Raw genomic sequence first — 21931 nt, forward strand, 5'->3', positions numbered from 1 at the left:
AGTGCAAAAATAGCAGATTGGGTTCATGCTTAACCTTTGACCAGACAGATAAGGTATTAGGTATCTATCTGGTTTGTAATCCCTGCATACATCCATCACAATCAGTGGGCTTCTCTGAACTTATACAGCGGTAAGCACATGGCCGACTGCAATCTTGTACTATTATTTAACAGCTAACGACATCAGTATTTTACGTAACTTGTATTGAACACAAATGTGCATTTTCTTTTGCCATAGTTTTACGATTAGTTACTATATTCAAGCCTTCAATGTTTTTGTCTGAACTGGCAAAGAGTAATTTCTTTGTTTTAAGAGATATTTATCTGCGTTAATAATATAATTGTGTACTTCAATTTTAAGCTTTGGCAACCTTGTGTTTTTTACTCTCATACCAATAAAGCAACGTTGAATTTAATTAAATGTGACTTACCAACTGTAGGCCACCAAGGGGTTTGAAAAAAGCTTTTAAAACACACTCTAACCTTTTATTCTGAAAAACCAAATGCATTGTACCGGAAGTCCGGACTTTTACTTTCTCCCACCAAACATCCGCCCATAACTCATCGCACAGTGGCGCAGAAAGCTAGCTGTCGCTAAGACAATGCCAAAGTTAAACAACATCTAATTGAATTACCGCAGTCGTGACAAGTAATACATGCGGCACGGTTAGCTAACGTTAGCTGCTACTCAAGTTTGACTGCTACCGCTGTTAGCTACCGCTAACACCTTTAACCGTTAGTCCAAAGTGAGTCTATTCGCCACAGAGACTAAAACCTCCCTGCCAGAGAGCAGATGCCTCGTTTGGAAAAGTCAAATGGCAGGAGGAAGAAAAGGTAAGAATGGAGCTGCAAGGTGATGTTGAATGCCGACCCGGAGAAAAACTGTGAAAAGACACCATGTACAGCGCCGGTTATGACTTCCAAAGCTGGTGTAAGGGGAAATTGTGTAACTTGAGTCAAACCAGACCGCCACTTCGTCACGTGACCCAGCCTGTAAAATGAATGCGATCCAATTGCCAATTATTTCTAATACAAATGTGTGTCTCTGTGAGTGTGCGCAGGCCTAAACTGGACTGGACGTTCATTCAGAGGTTCTGCAGCATCCAGAAGGTCCTGTTCCCATCATGGACCAGTCAGAGTGCTCTGATGTTTGGGACGCTGCTTGCGGTCACTCTCACAGGTAACCGGTGCTCTTTAAGGTTACGTCAAGGTGGTGTGAAAGGTAAAATGGGGAAATAAAATGTCTCTTGCATTAATCCTCATCATGAGACACATTCACCCCCCCCCCCCCCCCCCCCCCCCGCCCCCCCCTCATCACCTGGAGGTCAAAGGTTGCCTTATTTCTTTACATTGTTGTCTTTGTTGTCCCAGCAACGCGCTGACGCACAGCTTCCTCTCCTTCTGTCTCCAGAGCAGCTAATCATTTACCAAGTGGGTGTCCTCCCCAGTCACTTCTACAGCGTGCTGGCAGACAAAGATTACCCGGGCTTCCAGAGTCTGGTGGGCACGGCCATGGTGCTCATCTTACTCAACTCCACGGTAGGTCCAAGGAGCCGGAGGAGAGAGGCCGTTGACCTACCCACTGATTGCAGCAGCCCAAATGTACCAAAAGAGATCCACCATTTTGGTGGGTCATCCTTTCACTTATGCTGTACACAGAGTTTGGTCTGCAGATTTAGGGAAAGTTACTCTTACCTAGATGTTTTTGCATATTTATAAAAGGGTTTATTCTTTGCCAAGCCACCTTTTAAAATTCTCAATTTAATGTAGAAGCTCGTTTGACCTGTTTCGGATGCTGTATGTCCCTTATTTCTAAAATCTCACCAAGGATTTACTCATCAACAAGATATTAAACGACATCCAGGGAAGTTCGTGGTAACAGTACTACAATACTTTATCTTACCATCACTGGAAGGAATACTCCACCCAAATAGGAAGGAACATTTGTATATCAACTACTTCATTGGCCCAGTTTTCTCCAAGAAGTCAAGGTTACACGGTGTGAGCTTTAGCGATACCAATGACGATTTTGTGGGTGAAGTAACAAATCATTTATTTAAGTTGATTAAAGTTTAACATTCCTGATATAGAAATAGGAAATCCAATCTTCCCAATATTGTTGAAACTGATGTTCAAGTATATTGTTTCTTGTATTTTACTGTATAGAATCTTATTTCAAATTGCTCTTATAATAGACCATGGAAACTTTACAAGGTCAGGTCAGCCTGACACGTTCGTTTTACAGCCGACACACACGCGTGATACTTGGATTTTGAACCCGAGAAATTGCAAACGCCTAACTAAGGAAACTGATATTAAACATTATTCCACCACATTGGTATTTTTACTGAACAGCAGCAGCTGGACTCTTCTGAAATAAAAGGAATGACGGGACCTTCAGTGGTTAACCCTCACAGAGATCATCATAGAGTCAGCCTTTATTGTCTCTGTGATGCTCTACTCTGATAGACAACCTCTCTCTTTCTCTGTGCCCCTCTCTCCTTCTCCCAGTTGAAAAGTATGGACCAGTACATTTGCAATCAGATGTATGTTAGCTGGAGGAGGACGCTAACTGAGAGCCTCCACACGTCCTACTTCCAGGGCCGAGTCTATTACACGCTCAATGTGCTCAGAGAGGATATAGACAATCCGTAAGCTTGAATGGTTTTCCTCTTTGTGGTCCAATCGAAGGCTTGTTTCAAGATGATAAAAACAATTTTGATTCATTAACCAATCACGAACAAATCTTATCAACTGAGAGTATTCTTTGTGTGAGATCAGACTATAAAGCATATTTTTAACATCAGAACATTTAACGGCATCCCAAGGAGGAATCGTGTGATTGGTTTTGTCTTTGTGACTCGCAGAGACCAGCGCATCAGTCAGGATGCAGAGAGGTTGTGTAAGCAGATGAGCACCATGGCCAGTCGCTTGATTGTATCACCGTTCACGCTGGCTTACTACTCCTACCACTGCTTTTATAGGTAAGTCCGTTGAGCATCGTGACAACTGTCGTACGTCACCCTCTTCAACACATTTAACATCCTCTGAAGTTGAAGCATCGTCAGAGAAATCCACTGCGCTCTGTTTAAAAGTCATCATATTTCAGCCACATTTGCAATAAAAAGGAATGCATTTGATGTATTATTTTTCGCCGTCCTATGTGGTTTAAGAAACAAAAAAGGCTCCCTGTTGTCAGTGCCTCTTACCAACGTCAGACACAATTCCTGTGTCTGATCCAGCAGTCTTCTGCTACTCTAAATGTATTTAAAAGTTTGTAAAACTCTCTTTTTTTTCTTTTAGAACCAACTGCAGCAACGTTACTTAATGGAATGCCTTTGTTTGATGTATGAATAAAGCTGCTTCTCTTTGTAGCACCGGCTGGATCGGCCCTGTGAGTATCTTTGGCTACTTTGTGATTGGCACCATCGCCAATAAAATCCTTATGGGCCCGATTGTGTCCACTCTGTTTGAGCAAGAAAAACTGGAGGGAGACTTCAGGTGAGTTCAGTCACATAAGTCACTAAATGTGCCGACAGTACAGACAGACCGACCGGTAGAGCGGGATTGACTTGAAATAGTTTTCCCTGAACTTCAGCAGGTTGGGAGGGTGTCTGCCAGATTTACATAACGCAAATCCTCTTTTGGTTTGTTCTTTTAAGTAAATGTAATTTTGTCAAGCAGAAGGAAGTGTGTGTGTGTGTGTGTGTGTGTGTGTGTGTGCACGTGCACGTGCACGTGCACTTTGGCCTAGTGCCTTTTGCCTCATAATAACAACACAGGATATGTGTCAGCCTTGAAAGAGGAATGTAATCTGATCGTCACAAGTTAAAACAATTTGATTTTGTTGCGACAGGGAACTAAATTTATACTAAATTGTGTTGTGCCTCAAAAATAAAATGTTTTCTCCAGGTTCAAGCACATGCAGATCCGTGTCAATGCAGAGTCTGCGGCTTTTTATAGGTGAGGCGCTTTGTCTTGTGCATGAATCTGGCCTGCAAACACTTGAACCCTATAACTTTCAGGCAAAGTATTGTGTTGTATCCATTGGTAACTCTGAATCGCTCTGAAACACCAAATCACACCGATCCTGGAGAGAAAGTTGTATAAGTCGGCAAAACTGCCGCTGTGTTTACAGAGCCGGTAAAGTGGAGCACATGAGGACCGACCGCAGGCTGCAGACTCTGTTACAAACTCAGAAGAGTCTCATCAACAAAGAGCTCTGGCTTTATAGTAAGAACATCGTACACACACACACACACACACACCCTACTCGCTTTGATTACACCGGTTGACCTCTGACTTCTCTCGCTCAGTCGGGGTAAACACGTTCGACTACCTCGGAGGTTATCTCAGCTACATTATCATCGCCATTCCCATCTTCACTGGTATCTATGATGGACTCACTCCCGGGGAGCTCAGTGCGCTCATCAGTAAGGTAAGAGTTCTTTATTTATTTTTGCCCTTCCTACTAATTGTAACTTTTTCTTTCATAAAGAAATGCATATTTCCTCCCTTGAGGAATAAGAAACTGTAATGAGTTAGTACAAGTGGGACTCTGTCTCTCTCTATACACACATATATATTTATATATGTGTGCTCTCCTTTCACCCATTGTTCCCATAGTTTAGTTGAGAGATGGCCGAGATTATGAAGTGTTTGCCATGACAGATTGGCTGAATATAAACGTGTTGCTAATATAACCAATAGGTGGCAGCAAAAGCTTTCTCTTCTTCTTATTCATTCATGCTGAGCTGAATACCTCTTTTAGAAATCTAAATGAAATAAGTATAACTGCAGAAGAGTCTCCAAGGCTTGTTTGGAAGCATATTTAAGAAACGTCCTGGTTCCTCATCTTGTCTTTTTATTTACTCACTGCGCTGGTTCCCCCTCTTCTTGTTCATGTCAGAACGCCTTTGTGTGCATCTACTTGATAAATGGCTTCACGCAGCTCATAGACCTGTCCAGCAACCTGTCCGACGTGGCCGGATACACACACAGGTACACACACTGCGTCCCGAAAATGACTTCCTGGAGGCAGGATGATGACGGCAGCACACATGCATGCCATCCACCTTTCTATCACTGAGGTGTGTGTGTATTACGCTCAGGATCGGGGAGCTGAGGGAGGTGATGGATGACATCCTACGCAAGCAGTGTGATTATGACCCGGCATCGGGCGAAAGCTACGACTTTGACAGGTTTGTGTGAGCACACTTAATATAGTTGTATTAAAAGAACAGGACAAATGCTTGTCACAAAGCTTTTTATCTTCCACGTGTTTATTTTTTTTATTATTTGATTTCTCCACGCAGTGACTTCAACATCCACGCGGGCCCCACGGACACCGCCTTCATCCTGGACCATCTTTCGTACAAATCTCCTTACTCGGACAAGTTGCTGGTGGAGGATCTGAGTGTGAAGATCAGCCAGGGAACACATCTTCTGGTGGTGGGCAACACGGGCACCGGCAAGACGTCGCTGCTGAGGGTCCTCAACCGACTCTGGGAGGCACACAGCGGTGAGAAAGGGCGGCGTTTGATTTGTAATGTGAGCGACAGACGCAGCATTATTAGCCTGGCGATAACCGCCGCCCGTGTCCTCCAGGTTTTGTCCAAATGACCACATGTTTCGGGCCCAGAGGAACCCTCTTCCTGCCCCAGAAACCTTACCTGACGGACGGCACACTGCGGGAACAGGTAGCGGTCTTCTGTTTGTAGCCTGTAACTTGTTGAATAATGAATGAATGATCTGGTTGACCAGAATCAACTAAATAAAATGGAACTCTCTTCCCTTAAGGTGATCTACCCGTTGAAGGATATTTACCCTGCATCAGGTATCAGATTTCACTCCAACTGAACTTAATATTAAACGGTGCCACACCGGCTGCATTTGTTCGGTTACATTAAATATAGACACAAAGCACTTAAGTTGCACGTGTTGTTTTTTCTGGCATCAATATGTTGTTTGCTTGAAGCAGCTCATTTAATACTAAACAAAAGATGCATGCATAAGTTTATACTAATACAGTATTGGGAATGATGGATCTAATTTGTCATCTGAGTAATTATTCATAAGGTGAGTTTGCTTTTTTCAGGGTCAGTGGACGATGACAGAATTATACAATTCCTGGAATTAGCCGGAGTGGTGAGTGACTTTATTCCACATTATTCTCTTGAATTTAAATCAAGGAGAACAAACTATTTAGCTAAGTAAAATTGAACATTTCTCTACTATTTTGAATTTGAATGCTGGTTCTCGATCAAACTTGTATCCGTGCTCCAGGCCAGTCTTCTCGAGCGGACAGGCGGTCTGGATGAAACGGTGGACTGGAACTGGTAAGAAGAAAAACAATGCTCTACAATTGTGCCACAAAATGATGCGGAATCTGAACCCGTTTTCTTCTCTGCAGGTATGATGTTCTGTCTCCAGGTGAAATGCAGCGTCTCTGCTTCGCTCGTCTCTTCTACCTGCAGCCCAAATACGCAGGTGTGTTATCAGATTCAGCGGAGCTGGCCTCCAACTCGTCGTCGCTTACTTCTTCTCGTTTGCACGTTTCCTGTCTATATTAGAGGTGAACCAATTAAAAAAAAAGTCTTGGTATTGATTTCTGTGTGCAGTGTTGGATGAGGCCACCAGCGCTCTGACGGAGGAGGCAGAAGCACAGCTGTACTTGACCTGTAAAGAGCTGGGCATGACGTTGGTCAGCCTGGGACATCGCAGCAGCCTGGTGAAGGTACGGAGTCCCACGTCCAGTATGAAACCACAAGGAGGGCTTTGTTTTACGCACATGGAGAAAGTGGGAAAAATGAGCCCAGATTACTGTTGGAGGAATCATTTTATTGGATTGTTAATTTAAATTTGTTCAGAATTGTGTCTCCGCGCACGATTCTGCAAAATGATTACGCAACTAGATGCTAAAGCAATTGCCTTCGTGGAATAATGTATCACATTCTCCCCCTAACTATTAAATTGTGCTTGTTTTGACAGTCCAAGATGATTTAATTGAATTTCATCCTTTTGTCGCAGTACCATGACGTCCAGTTGAAACTGTGTGGAGGAGGCCTGTGGGAGTTGACCAAGTTAAAAGGAAGCAGCAGGAGCCTCGGAGAAGAAGCGCCGTGACTGTCTCTTGACATGAAGGAAGCTTCGATGTGGGAGACGAGGAGATAAAACGCTCCCAAATTCCTCCGTTCGTAACACGCAAGTGCTGCTTTAAAACCCGCACTCCTACAATTTGATTGTATTCACATCACGGAGGCAGAGCTCGACCTAAACGTTCTGGACCCAAAGACTTTGCCAATCCAATGGTTTGGACGGCTCTGAAATGATCAGAGAAAAATCCCTCGTGAAAACCAATCAACACTTTTGAACCTTAACTATCGTACTTATTACATTTGTTTATTGTTTACAATCATTGATTTACTCACAAGTGAGTACATCTGTGGGTTATACATAGTTTTTATGTATCTGATTTCATACAAATGTTATGTACAATAAAAACAAAGGATTATTTTAAATAGTTTGATACATTTGCACTAGTTAATTGAAATAGTGGGTAACGTGCGAGCACAACTTCCACGTTTCAGAAACCACCTCACAGTTGTTGTGGTTCACCACAGAGCTCGAGGTGACCTTGGATGATCTCGTTAACTGCTGCAGGGTCCTCCAGCGTGCTGAGGTCGCCCATCCCGTCCAAGTCGCGCTCCACCACCTTCCGCAGCACCCGGCGCATTATTTTACCCGAGCGCGTCTTTGGGAGCCGCTGGACGATCTGAGAGAATGACGGGACTTGAGTACAAGTTGGTATCGAACGTGGATTCCAAGGCGGTGAGGCAGCGTTACCTGGATGAAGTCTGGACAGGCGTACTTGGCGATCTTTTCAGAGACCATGTTCCTCAGCTGCTGACAAAGGTCGGCCCCCTGAATCTTCTCACCCTTTTTTAGCACCACAAAGGCATAAACCCCTGAAAACCAGGAGACATGTTTACCATGATGGACGTTCCTGCTGCTTTTGAACAAGCGCGTTTACATGCAGTTCTTTTGCTGAAAAAAAAATGCAATGGTCACCTTGTCCTTTGATGTTATGAGAGTATCCTATGACTGCAGACTCGGCCACTGCGGAGGATTGATTCTGTTACAGAAAGTAGGGAAAGAAATATGAACTGCTTAACATAGATGTCTCCCTGGAGAATTTTAAATCACCTTTAATTGACTGCTCAAGGATTCTGAAATGTTTTATATATAAATCAGGTTTTACATTTTTCAATATGGTGATGCTGGTTAAAAAAATTAATAGCTTGATAGATAATGTATGAATTGCAACGTTTAATGTAAATTGTAAATGATTCACAGGCTTGTTTCAAATTTTCTCATTGAGCCATTAAACAGTCAAATTTCCACTCGTCCAACATTTTTGGTCCAACCAGAACTACACGATCAAGTTTGAGCAAAGGTAAGAGATCACTGCTTTCATAGCCTGCGAGAAAAGTGAATCTGTTAATTACTGCAAGGCCTTACCACCACATCCTCGATCTCCGCTGTGCCGATCCTGTGACCGCTCACGTTGATGACATCATCAAGACGGCCAGTGATTTGGTAATAACCCTCCTCAGAGCGATAGGCGCCATCCCCAGTGAAGAAGTAACCTATGGGCACAAAGATGACGAGATTTTGTCTTCACTAAAGGAAAAAAAACCCAAAAAGGAATTGAAGCCGTCGTACTGTACCAGGATAAGGCTGACAGTAGGTCTCAATGAACCTCTGGTGGTCGTTGTGGATCGTTCGGGCCATGCCAGGCCACGGCTGAGCTATGCACAGGGCTCCGGAAGCGTTGTTAGAAGTCACCACTTTCCCCTTTAACAACAGTGAGAATGTGAACGCATGGGGGGGAAGCAAATTATATTGAAAGATAATTGTGCTTCAAAGTACCAGACAGATCAATAAGAACAGTGATTGATGTACAACTAGACCAGACAGAAAAAAACAACTGAATATTCCCCTGACATTAAACCCCATAGAAACTGACTGTTAAAACGCTGTGTTTTCATTGAGCAACAGGAAGAGAGATGAGCCAGCGCTCCAACTGTCTGCACAATCTGTGCATTTCGAAATCATCTGCTCATAGCCAAGTGGTACGACGGATTATTAATAGGGGGCGGGAGGGGTTTGGCACGCACAGACTGGGCCTGATGGGTGGGAGCAGAGTGGGTATCAAAAGTGACACAGCTGGTGAATGTTTTATAATCCTAATCTGACCCTCCACGCGGGCCGTTCCCAGCCAGCTACAACGTTCAGGGACAAGACACACACACACACACCTCAGCGTCCATGAGCACGGGCTTAATGCCGAAGAAAGGTCTCATGGCCATTCCTGGGACAATCTCTGCGTCCGGGTCTGATGGCTTTGGGGCGATGCAGATGCCACCTGTCTCTACGAACACAGAGCAAAACAAAGGCAAAAGGTAAAGCTACTTTCTTCTATACAGGTTTTATTTATTTATGTTTTGCTCTGCACAAATACCATTTTTTTTATTTAACAAGCACGGAGTAAACTAACAGTTTATATGCCCTCTACTCCCCGGATACATTGAAAGATGTAGACGGTGAAATTAAAGCCATAGAAGTAAATGAAATGAGGTTGGCCTGGACCTCCGGGCCGCGCTAATCCGCCCGGTGGTGTTGGTGACAACAGAGCTGGGAGCAGCAGAGGGGACCCGTTATTAAGTAGGACACAACAGATGATCCCACAACAGCATTAGCAACTGACATCCTGTTCAAAACGACCGGAACTGAGACTAACCCCCCCCCTCCCCCCCTCCCGCCCCCCCAAATAGAATCAACACTTTTCAATTGAGCCACTTTACAGAAGGCTGACCTAAAAGGTTTTTAAAAATGGTAAAGAGTTGTAATAGTTTACCATTTGAGAGTGCGATCAACCCAAAGAATGATGATAGGAGACTGAAAACGGGGAAGCAGCTAGCCTAGCTTGCACCTTAGCTTGTAGCTTCAATATATTTACCTTTTCAGTCCTGATGCTAAAGCTAAAGCTAAAATAACTGGCAGCCCGCTGTAGGTTGATGTTTTTGTTTCCTTCAATCTACACATTTTTGACATTCAATGCTACAATTGTTTTCCTAGGACTGTTTTGCATTCTGTAGAATGACTTTTTTGAACATAATGTGTTTGTAATATTTATTCGACTTACCTTACTGATTTTGTCACCTTATACGACATGATATACTATGACTGTTTAATGGGGGTTAGGGTTATTCATTTTTTCCGAATTTTATACAATTTCTGACATGGGTATAACTTGAATTCATTTTGTTGCTTATCTCTAAATACTATACATTTCCGTTCTTTTTGACTTTGTATGCTTGTATATATTGTATATTTCACAAACAACATGTGTCGCTTAGCGGGATCTAAGTGAGAGATTTTTGTGCACAACTCGGCAGTTTTATGTGGAATGAGATAAAACATTGTTTTTTGTATTACCTATTCACCTTTCCATGCAGGCTTCACGCATATGCTGGTTACCTAGAATTACACCGCTGATATAGATACAATATATGCATATTTATTTCTACTTTCTCGTGTTAAATGCCACAACGCCCCCCCCCCCCCCCCCCTTGTGACCTCTTGCATTCTCTCACCTCTGTAGTCCTTTATGATCGAACACAGAGGCCTTATGCCAACAGCAGCTCAAAATCTAATTTAGTCTCTAAACAGGCTACTTGCTTCCAGATCAACCAAATGGCATTTATGAATAATGCCACTTAGTCCTAATTGAAAACACTGGCCCAGGGAAATAACATAATATAATCGGTTTTACTGAAGTAGGGTATTTGGGTCATATCTGTGTCTGTAATTCTCAAACTCATGATGCTCTGATGTTTAATTATCGCCCATTAATCATAGAATTTGCCATTCTCATGGCAATCAATGCAGCTTTGCTCCAGTTGGTCATCACTTAATCTAATTTGGATAATGCGCAGTGTCAGTCAGGTCTTGTGTTCATCACTAAAATGTATTCTATAGGCAAAACCAGCTGATTTCTAACATGCCACGATATACCTTCATAGGCTACTTTAAAAAAAGGGAATAGTTGTTATTTTTCAGTGACATCATAAATGTGGTTATTATTATTGAATATTAAGAAGAAAAAAATGTTTATGCCTTTGCCACCGAAACCAGATGTTCTACTCTGTGAAGAAGAAAACATCTGGTTTCGTGCAGGAGCGGTGAACGAACGGAAAACGTCCCTAATTGTATCCATGTGTGCGCGTGCGATAGAAAGTGGGTAGTTTGCGTACGTATAGACTCACACGCCTGTGTGCATGTTACGCAACACCGTTATCGCCAGAGAGATGGAGCCAACTGTTCTTTCCCTTCAAGGCCGACCGAGGAGACGCTTTAGTGACGTGTTCACGAAGGAGTTGATTAACCCAACTGCCCCCAAAAGACTCAACGACTCATTAACCAACTTCTCAGTTAGTGGAATAAATCCCTCGCCGTTTTCTGGTTAAAGGGTTTTCTGCTTTTGACAAACTACACAGACGATTATACAAAACATCATGAATACATTTGTGATTAATCTTTTGAATAATAAATTGACAGATTCTTCCAAAGCCACGGTGACTATTAAATCAACAAGACAAAAAGGTGTGTATCCATACACCTTGTTTTACTGAACGTGCATTTGTGTACGTGTGTCTTCCCTCTTACCCGTTTGCCACCAGGTGTCCACCACAGGGCAGCGTCCCTCCCCGACAACTCTGTGGTACCACTCCCACGCTTCGGTGTTGATGGGCTCACCCACTGCACACACAGAAGGGACACCACCACATTATCGCGTCAAACATTCATTTGTGCCCTTGTTTAAATGAGTTTTCTTTCAATACTTTGCACACAAGGGAGGACTTTTATTCTTTATGCTCAGCTCCGTTTTCAACCACTGAAAGGGAACAGTTGCCACGTGTGTGTGCGTCCATGTAATCTCCTGTCATGCTGTTCTTTGCTATGGAATGTTGACATAGCAGCCCGGCTTAGCTTTCAATATACGTTCAGTATGCAACACACGTGTGTGTGTGTGTGTGTGTGTGTGTGTGTGTGTGCGCGCGCGCTTGGCAGCAAAGGAGGGAAAAAAGAAACCACAACAAAACCGGTGAGCCCGGAGGGCGAAGTCGTTCGTGCAACTCCACATTGTGCGCGCTTGTGTGTTCACGCAACGTTTACTGTGGACAAGGGCCAGCTTGTCCACATGACAGGTTGACTTGGACAAAATCAACTCAACAAAGTAAAAAGGGACATAAACAAACAGAATAATTGCAAAGTGCGATTGCGGTTGTGATACCGGAGGAATTCACAGCCTTAAATCATCAGGCCTTGAAAATACATCGTGCTGTGAGTGATGCTTCTATGAAATACTGTACCGCCTCAACGTGTCCACACCGCTCTATATACGCTGTGACCATGCACAGTTCTAAGCATGGAAGTGCAAAAGTGAATCTGTGGGGCCCATAATAGTATTTCTGAGCGTTGTTTTGTTTTTTTAGCATACCAGAGCCCAGAGTCTTGAGGGACGAGCGGTCGTATTTGTGGACCCACTGGTCTCCGTACTTGAGCAGCAGGCGGATGGCTGTTGGAGCCCCATAGAACTGGTTTATCTTGAGTCTCTGCACCATCTCCCAGTACCTTCCTGCGAACGAAAGGCCGTGACAAAAACGAGCGAGGTCAAAACAATCGTTCCACAGTAAAGCGAATATCTGAATCACAAACGAGAGATTGGGGTAAAGCCTGAGAACTGTGACTCCTGTGTACATAGGGGGTCCTAATTTTAGTGTGGAAGGTATGGCCACTGTAAACAGTTCATCTGAAGGAAGAGCTCTGGGCAACACACACGTGACATGTTATACCAACACAATCCTTAATAATGGTTCCGTTTACAGGGTTCTACTGCATAAATGGATGTTATAGAACAATTATTAACGTGTTTTGATGTAACAGGAGTTTTCTTGCTATGTGTTGGGGAAGCAGTCCGGCGCGCTCGTACAGACGTTGATACCTGGGTCGGGGTAAACGGGCGTGCTCTCAAACAGCACCGTGGTTCCCCCGTTGGCCAGAGGCCCGTAGACACTGTAACTGTGTCCCGTTATCCAGCCGACGTCGGCCACACAGCCGAACACGTCCCCGTCATGGTAGCTGAAGACATACTGCCGACGAGAGGTCACGATTAACAGGACAATTGTGTAAAATAAATGAAAAAGTGGTCCTACTGCTGGATTGTGTTTGACATTCTGGCGGTCCGGGGCGGCTATCAGCGAGCGGTTGTGGCGCCATCTCTACTCGTGTGGTATTGCAGCTGCAGGTCAGGGAGTGGGGGGGGTGGGGGTGTTTACCCTGTGAGTGAGAGCAGCATAAAGCAGGTATCCAGCCTGCGTGTGGACCAGTCCTTTGGGCGTCCCTGTGCTGCCTGAAGTATAAAGCAGGAACAAGACGTCCTCGCTGTCCATGGCAGCCGGCTCACACACAGAATCCTCCATCCGCATCTCCTGCGAAATGGTGCAACGCAACCGCACATTTCACAACAATTTTGAATCGTTTTTCAAGCCAACTTCCTAAACCTTTACTCATGCAGAGGAAAGTGACACAGGGCAGTTGTGGTCCTCCGCTGTCGGCATTAACATCTCAATCAAGACCTGATGGGTCTGACCTCTCACCTCCTCCATGGCCACGTCCCTGGCTGTCATGGCGACCGGATTCTCTGTTCTCATGGCAACAAACACCTGCCGCACCGCCGGGCAGCTCTGGACCGCCGCGTCTACGGTCTTCTTCAGCTCGGTCACTTTGCCTCCTCTGACACCCTGGTTCGCCGTGATGACGGTGCTGGACTGGGCTGGAAATGTGACGCGGGTGTGACTCAGACGGACTTACAACACTTTCACAAATTCTGTGTTTTTGACAAATGAAAATTCAATAATATTGTACTATTGTTATTGGGTTAATAAACTAAAAGCACCACAAACAATGGTCTTACACATCATGTTCAGAAACTTATTGGCTTTGCTGGTCTGTGCTGGGCAAGTACTGTTTATCAGGGCGTTTTCACTCAAAAATATCTGCTGCTAGAAGCAAGATTAACAGAAAGACTTTATCGAGACAGTTGCAGCCCTTAAAAACCGAAACAATGAGCCGAAGTGAGCGGCCCGAATCGTGTCCTCATCCTCCGAAGGTTGCTCACCGCCCCTCATCAATAACCTCCAACGTGCGTCCAGATGCAACGCGTGTCCTTCAATGGTCACGTGGCCACGTTATAAGCACGCGTCACACCGTCTCACCGTCTCTGATTCGCTCGGCGAGGGCTTCGGCACTGAACCCCGCGAACACCACGTTGTGCGCCGCGCCGATGCGGGCGCAGGCCATCATGGACGCCACGGCCAGTGGGCACGGAGGCATGTAGATGGTGACACAGTCCCCTCGCTTCACGCCGCGCCGTCTCAAAAGGTTACCCAGGCGACACGTCATCTCCAGCAACTGCCTGTGAAGAAGAGTCGGTGAAGTACACGGCGTGAGGAGGAGGAACACAAACAGACACACGTCGTCATCATCAACTCCAACCTGCTGACCTGTAGGTGATCTTGACCTCTGACCCCGGTTCGTCCTTCTCCCAGATAAGGGCTGTCCTGTCTGGACAGGCGTGCACGTGGCGGTCCAGGCAGTTCACTGCACGGCGCCCAAGAAAGCAAAGCCACCGAATGATGCAGAAAACGTCACATTATACCGCCACGTTAACGTGTTGCGTTCAAGTCACTTCGAATGTGCATCATAACCCGAGAGACGCAGCGACGCCTTCGCGGTCTCCGGGCTGTTCTGCTACTTTAAGCGTCTCTCGGGAAGCAAATGAAACACAATCTCACCGGAGACGTTCAGCTGTCCTCCCGCGAACCACTTGATGTCCCCGCGGCGCAGGTCGCAGTCCGCCGCGGCGTGGAAGGGTCGCGTCCAGCTGAGCCGCCGACGCGCCACGGCGGCCCAGAAGCTCTCGCCGTTGGAGACGGAGAACTCCTGCAGGGCCGCGCGGTCCGACACCCCGTCGAACGCCGCAGCCTCCGGCATGAACGCCGCTACGTCGCATCGCCGTCGGCCCGACGCGTGGACGTGTGACTTTGAGACGCGACGGCGAAGCGAGGAGACGACGAAGTGAGAAGTGCGTCGGCACGGCAGCCACATGGCGACAGTCTGCGCCGGGACGAGACTTTTTACGGACTTTTACAGTTATTCTGCACGGAGAAACCGAGGAGAAGATCTGGAGGAGGGACGCATTCAAAGGGCGGTACAAAACTCGTGACGACAGTTCTTTTTTTTCCCTCGGAGAGAAAGCCTGCAGTGTGCAACAACTTGGCTTCCTTACAGTTTCGGTTTCAGACAGCTGGGAAAAAACCGGCTTACAACATCTCAAATGATATCTTTCATTTCAGCGGTTGTGACTACTGGCCGCGGGGTGTGTAACCCTGCTACGACGTCATAATACGCACATAAGCCGTGAGGAAACGGTTTTCTGGTGTCAAACTCACACATTGAAACGGTGACTTTAAATATCAGCAACTTTTAATTAGACTACAATTACAAGTATACAGAGACAAACACGATAAATGTTAACTGTCCTTAAGTGTGCAGCGTTGACTATTTTCAGTATGTACACCACAAACGCAACAGATCCAAGGTATTCATCTTGTATCTAATCTTTTCACAGGACTTTATACCAGCTGTGTGCTTTTCAGTCACCCGACTGAAATCACAGGGAGGTTAAAGGTCACATTCATCACAAAACCCCTCCGGGGCGAGTCTCAATTTCTTGTTTGAGAGGATTCCTGAAAAGCGACTCATCGTTATCCCTCCCGGTTGCATAAAAGTATAGCTGCCATGGTCACAGAACTGCAAGGTTAACGATCTATTTTAAAAAGAAAAATAAATATACATTTATTTAACGCGGCGCTTTCTTGGGACGTCTGCAGTGAAACATTTGCGCTCCGGCCTACGGGAAACTGACACGGGAAGGTTGCGTAGTTCGGTTGGAGATTTCTGTCGAGGAAACTATCAACCTTCCAAAATGATCGGAGCCTTTGCAAATTAGTGACCCACCAACTAATCTCTAATCATTTTCAGACGTATTGACCACTGCTTGCAATACTTAATCTGCATGGGTTTGAAGTTCAGTCTAACGTCTCCACATGGTTCCACCTTTGAAACAAACAACATCTCTGCGGGTTATTTCCCCCCCATCACTCTGTGTCCTGCAGCTTCTTCTTTTCCCCCCCATTCAGTCACACTTCAACACCTCTGGCGTTTCTCGCTCCTCGGCCTCCTCTTTGTGAGTCACGTGGCCGTGCGCTCTGTCGCACACCGTCCCGAGCACCTTGGCGCTGTGCTCCTGTGCTTTCGCTCGCAGCGCGGCAATACTGTTCTCCCTCAACTCCTCCTTGGATATGGGCGCGCTGGCGGCGTCTTTCGTGCGTCTCTCCATCTCCTTCTCCGTCACGTTGTCCTCTGGTTTCTCCTGCGTTAGTGGCGGCGGCGGCGTTGGCGCCGTCCGGCCGCAGGGGTTTCCGGGGGAGGAGTGTGTGGTTTCAACGGACTTCTTGTGCATCCCTGTGGTTGACAGACAGAAATACAGAAGAGGGTCAGTTAATGCAAGTATTCTCACACCACAAAGTGTTTCCTGGGATAGTTTGAGGTACGTAGCTTTAGGTTCTCTGAAATTACTGCAGGAGTTTGACATTGAAATAAAGTGCAAAAGAGGATGAGGATTGCACCTCTTATTCAATTAGAGGCCCCTAATTGATTTAACCTAATCAATTGACATGAGGAGAGAGAGGACGTGTGGTCTAATCTGTCCTGATTAAGTAGGATTATCACTGTATCGATCTTTTATTGACATGCTGGCACTTTTATTGGCTCCTAACATGAGCTGGGTTTAGCTCCCACTTTGTAATAGAACAAATCTTGATCCTCCTTCTTGACCCTGACAAACCAATTTAGCTGGTTCTCTTTGGATCCATATTTCAAGCTCTAATATTACCACAAATACGGGATCTGTACAAAATAATGAATGGGAAACAACATCATTCATCTCATCCATCTGACAGAAGATGTTCCTAAAGTGCCCTCGGCAAAGATTTCCACCAAATGAGCCTGGAATGTTTCAATTGAAAGACATTTTTCACCGCAGTCACGAGGGGAAGCGCGCGTATTCCTAATAACATTATAAATGGTTATCAACTGTCACCTAAAGTCATCACGTCGACGAACTACTCACCTAATAACCACGGAGCGTAGGAGTCAGTGACGCCCTCCTTGGCGGACTTGAGGATGGACTCCGGCAGCGGGATGGAGTGACGGACCATCGCTCCGTACAGGCCGTACTCGGCCATCACGCTGCTGCGGCCCCAGCACTTCTCCCGCTTCCTCCACTTGGCCCTGCGGTTCTGAAACCACACCTGGAGAGAAAAGAGGGTTCCGTGAAGTTTAACCAACTCTTCCATGGCTAATGAATGCACTTTGACACGTCACGAGTCCAGTTGCATCAAAGCAGGATTTTTTTTTTCTGCACGAGGAGAATATCAGTGGAAAAAATCTGCTGGAGGCTTAAACAAAAAATATACTAAATACATTTTATATTTCGAGAGCTAATTTGAATTTCTCAACTCAAATTTAACGCAGTCTTCCATTTACTCAAAATGCAAATATATTGGAAAAAATGTCACTCCTGTAATTCAGTGTTAACAATTTCTGTATGCGTGCGTTCTCCCCTTCTGGCCCCTCAAACGCCTAAATTGATTTAGACCTCGCAATAGCCTCAGCAACCTGGTGAATATGAATGAGGATAACAGGAATGAAATGAGCGTCATAAAATGGCAGGATGATATTATAAGGAATGTGTGTGTGTGTGTGTGTGTGTGTGTGTGTGTTAGCCCTGGAATTAAAAACGATCAGAGCCGCGCCTGGAAAGCTATTCAGGTAGATCTGATGATATCCTCCATCTCATAAAAAGATGGGCCTCAGATGAGCAATCATGCTCTCTGACAGCAGCAGTGCGTGTGTGTGTGCGCAGAGCTTTCTGAGGAGAGGTGACCCCGGGGGGCGAAGAGGCTGATTGAAAAATAAGTTAATTTCCAGGGCCGATCGATGGGAGACAGGCGCTCAAATATCACGGGAAATTAAAACGCTCGTAGCAGCCAGTCGGGGCCCTCTGCTCAGCCACCGACCTGCCAATTCATTTCCACGTGGTTATCATTTCATCGCAGGGCGGCGGCCCGCGCTCTCTCGCAGAGGAAAGAGGTGGCAAGGTCCCCTCAATTAACTAATTATTACACTGAGCTGCTGAATTGGCCGCTGATGTGTATGCAGAAGGCGTTGAGAGGATGATGGCGATGATGATGATGAAGCGGCAGCTGATTGGCTGAACATTTCCTTTGGAATATTGCTTCGTGACTGGAATTTATGTCTATTCTGACTAAATTTACACTTTGTATTTAAAAAGTGGGGTGATTTGGATTGGGAATTTAAAACTGAGTAGACATCTGCACAGACCATAATACACACACACACACACCTGTATTCTGTCCTCCGGCAGCTCAGTCTTCATGGAGAGCATTTCTCGGGCGTACACGTCTGGGTAGTGCGCTTCATTAAAAGCTTTCTCCAGTTCCTCCAGCTGATAGGAAGTGAAAATGGTTCTGCAGATAAAACAAGAACATGTGAGCACCCTTCTATAATTTCGATTTTGTAGGATTTAGACATTTTTTCAATTTCATATAATTTAAAATAACTACAAATGAAAACGAAATCAAAATATATTTTGTACTGAATTTTAAATAAAATCGAAACAGTGTAAAATAAAATATACAGGTTTTTACATTTTCAGAAGTAAAGCAGTCGGAAACAGAAATGATGAAGGATGATTGGGCCTTATTTCATCTTTGTTTAGCAAACACAAATACGTAAAAACATAAGAAATCTTCAATACAGAGTGATATTTTTATTTCATTTTTAACAATAAATAAGGCATTTTTTTTATAAAGACACCAGAGGAATTCCATATTAAGGCTAATATCATAAAATATAATTAACGTTGCAAATTTAGAACAATGAATTAAAATGTGTGATGTTTTTCCCTGCTGTTGGGGAGACATCAAGCGAAAGCAAAAAATAAAAGCTGAATCTACGAGCTGAAGCAAGTAAAACAGTCAGCGGTGTAACAAAAAAAAATCCCATTTTGATTTTCTTCACCTGTGTCGTCTTTTCTTTCGTTTCTTGCTCTGACTCACTGAGGATTTGGAGAACTTCTGATCACCGGAAGAAAGACTCATGTCATCAGAATCTGTGAGGAAACAAAGCAGGGGGCACTTCAAAATACTAGGATACATTCCAATAACAGTAATCTTTTTTACATTGTGTCTTAGCTGACTGTAAATATAGTAAATTAATCAGAATCTTAAAAAAGAATTGTCAAATGTCTCCATGTAAAAGCGTGATTTCCTCTCAAACTAATATAAGAATAAATGGGACTAGTTATTTGGAAAAAAAATCCGTAAGACCTATAGTTGTATTTATTCTATATTAAAAAAATAATAAACTATGTATGCATTTAATAAATAAAATCAGTCACGCTTGCACTATTTTTCTGCTAGTCCCTTCCTCTCGCTCGTTCACAGCCTGCGGAATCGGCCTATAATCTGAATCAATGTAAAACACCCACCGGAGCTGGCGGAGTGCTGCGCATCCATCTGAGAGTCCATGTGCGCCGCTCTGTGCAGCGGCTGCAGGTGCACATTTTGCGCCTCCGCGAGCACCTCCAGGAAAGCAGGTTGGCTGTAAAACGAGTGTATTCCCTCTGGTCCCAGCAAACCCATGCCGACCCCGAGACCCCCGAGACCCCCGTGTCCGAGGGACCTCGCGGCCAGGACGTGCGCGCTGTGCGGCAGAACCTCCAGCGGCCGCCTCTGCGTGACCGCGGGCGGCTCCTTGTTGAGGCCGAGCAGCTCCTGGATCCCAAAGCCGGTGCGCCGGTGCACCGCGGGGGCCATCTTCCAGACTGGGGGCGGCTGGTGGGGCCCCCCGTGGTTCACGCAGTTTTGTGAGGCAGATTTCTGTTTATTCTCGGTGTCTGAGAGTACAAATCCCTCTTTGCCCGTCATGTCGGTGAGATTCCACTTATTGTTTTCCACTCTCTCTCTTTCTCTCGCACACAAAAAGCGCCAAAGTCCCTGATGCAATCAGCGCCGTGATGCTCCTTTATCTCTCGGCCCTCCTCTCTGCTGCGCGTTTTAACCAACGGGCAACAGGCGGCAGCCAATCACAAGGAGGGGAGGAGGAGGAGGACGAGGGGGAGAGAGAAGAGACTCCACGCTCCAAGTTTTCACGAGCCCCATCGAGCTTCATCCGAGTAAATAATACAGTTTCAGACATGAGACCGAATGAAATGCCATGTGTTGACTGTCAAATATTTAAAAAAAACAGCAGGACACATTTGCAAAGGAGAATTATGTTTGTTTTCAGCAGAAGCTTATTTATTTATTTATTTTATTTGAGAGAGAAAATTCTTTATCTTGACATAATTCGTTAAGTAAAAACCCTAAACGAAAGTATAGCTAAATGATGCTACTCTTCCTCAAATGTAGGGAAATCAGCTTCTGCCCGTTTGTCCTCCTTCAAACGGAGCAGCGAGGGAACAGCAGCAAAAAAACGGCTTATTTTGACTACGTCTGCTGCTTTGCTAAACAAATTAATAATACTAATTTAATCCTAATGAATTTTAAATCAGTCCATGATATAAATTATGTAGATTTTATGTTATGTTAAAAAAAAAAAACACTCCCAATCTCACATTAGCCAATTTCACTATCAGCCAATGAATAAATTAAACTGTAACGATCGATCCGTCACTCGACCCCCCCCCCTCTGGCCCCCCAAACGTCCCATATAACCCACCCTGTGATTTGCATATTCTAATTAGGTTTACGCAGCGAACGTTTTGTCTTTAGTGGCAGTCTGCGCATCTGTTGATAGATTATTAAGCGTTTTCATTCTCTGACGGGTCACATGATAAAGAAAACAGTCTCCCAGCTCGGGGTATTTAGGACACACCGGGGTGGCAATTAAAAACGAGACAAACAACGCCGGAGCACCACGCAACAGACTTATTTACCTCCCATTTCTCTGTCATCGAGCAAAGACAAAAAGAACTGCAACAAAAAAAAACAGAAAAGTCAACCAACATTTTGAGCGTTTTAGGAGCAAAGACACGTCGGATGTCAGGGGAAATCACCCGTCCCCTTCACACTCATTTATCACACTATTTAGAACCTCATGCTCCGATTCAAACCCGCTGAAATGGGAAATCAAGTGAAAATACTCTCATTTTCTCTCCCTTTCCGCGACACCTAATCCGCCCTAATCAGCTGTTATTCAATTACTGTGGAGTTGCAGTGGTTCGGAGATAATGTGCGGCACACTTTGGACATCTGGACGGATAATGACGACCGGGGAGAGTTTATGGAGATGAGGACGCGCGCGCGATGGAAGCGCAGATACTGTCCTCACCAATGGGGGGGGGGGGGGGGACATGTGGCGATGAATGCATAAATGAAAAAAAGAGGTGGTTCCGGCGGGACTGTTTGCGTCAGGCTGTCGCGAGGGCCGAACCCACAACAGATTTAGTGCCTGTTTGTAATCCGAGATGTGATCAAGAGATGCGGCTTCACCCGGTCAAGTCAATTATGGGGCTTTATGTTGCTTCGTGTATCACGGCGCTGCATCTCCGTGCAAGAGGTGGGAGGGGAGGGGATGGGGGGGCATAAAATACAAAATGCTGTATTATGAATACAGATCATCTGTTGGGCTATTTGGTTTGACGTTGCTTTAATATT

General features: G+C 45.1%; 3 protein-coding genes across 4 annotated transcripts; 1 reads left to right on the forward strand and 2 right to left on the reverse strand.

Annotated features, from left to right (window-relative positions):
• Positions 1–450: 450 nt before the first annotated feature.
• On the forward strand, positions 451–8399 carry abcd4 (ATP-binding cassette, sub-family D (ALD), member 4). Of its 2 annotated transcripts, none has more exons than XM_078093229.1 (19): positions 451–833; positions 1052–1179; positions 1411–1538; positions 2511–2650; positions 2867–2983; positions 3375–3500; positions 3912–3962; positions 4138–4232; positions 4316–4437; positions 4909–5000; positions 5111–5200; positions 5315–5520; positions 5607–5698; positions 5799–5835; positions 6097–6146; positions 6285–6337; positions 6412–6488; positions 6620–6735; positions 7029–8399. In XM_078093229.1, the coding sequence occupies exons 1-19, from the start codon at positions 793–795 to the stop codon at positions 7122–7124; spliced, it is 1857 nt and encodes a 618-aa protein (XP_077949355.1). In that variant the 5' UTR covers positions 451–792; the 3' UTR covers positions 7125–8399. The 2 variants fall into 2 exon arrangements, with proteins under 2 accessions (XP_077949355.1, XP_077949356.1); XM_078093230.1 differs by having other exon boundaries at positions 1061–1179.
• Positions 7380–15443, reverse strand: LOC120808492 (acetyl-coenzyme A synthetase 2-like, mitochondrial). The gene is made up of 14 exons (XM_040161449.2): positions 14921–15443; positions 14630–14726; positions 14342–14541; positions 13724–13899; positions 13403–13555; positions 13069–13216; positions 12565–12702; positions 11730–11822; positions 9320–9432; positions 8729–8855; positions 8520–8647; positions 8070–8133; positions 7845–7966; positions 7380–7773 (listed from the first exon to the last, which is right to left on the reverse strand). Exons 1-14 carry the CDS (start codon positions 15231–15233, stop codon positions 7597–7599), a joined length of 2049 nt encoding a protein of 682 aa, XP_040017383.2. The 5' UTR covers positions 15234–15443; the 3' UTR covers positions 7380–7596.
• A 150-nt stretch (positions 15444–15593) lies between these two features.
• Positions 15594–20316, reverse strand: LOC120808496 (visual system homeobox 2). Its single transcript, XM_040161454.2, has 5 exons — positions 19762–20316; positions 19293–19383; positions 18616–18739; positions 17320–17500; positions 15594–16652 (listed from the first exon to the last, which is right to left on the reverse strand). The coding sequence occupies exons 1-5, from the start codon at positions 20198–20200 to the stop codon at positions 16324–16326; spliced, it is 1164 nt and encodes a 387-aa protein (XP_040017388.1). The 5' UTR covers positions 20201–20316; the 3' UTR covers positions 15594–16323.
• Between the last annotated feature and the right edge of the window lie 1615 nt (positions 20317–21931).

Source organism: Gasterosteus aculeatus, chromosome 18, assembly GCF_964276395.1.
Source record: "Gasterosteus aculeatus chromosome 18, fGasAcu3.hap1.1, whole genome shotgun sequence".
In the NCBI taxonomy this organism is placed as follows: domain Eukaryota; kingdom Metazoa; phylum Chordata; class Actinopteri; order Perciformes; family Gasterosteidae; genus Gasterosteus; species Gasterosteus aculeatus.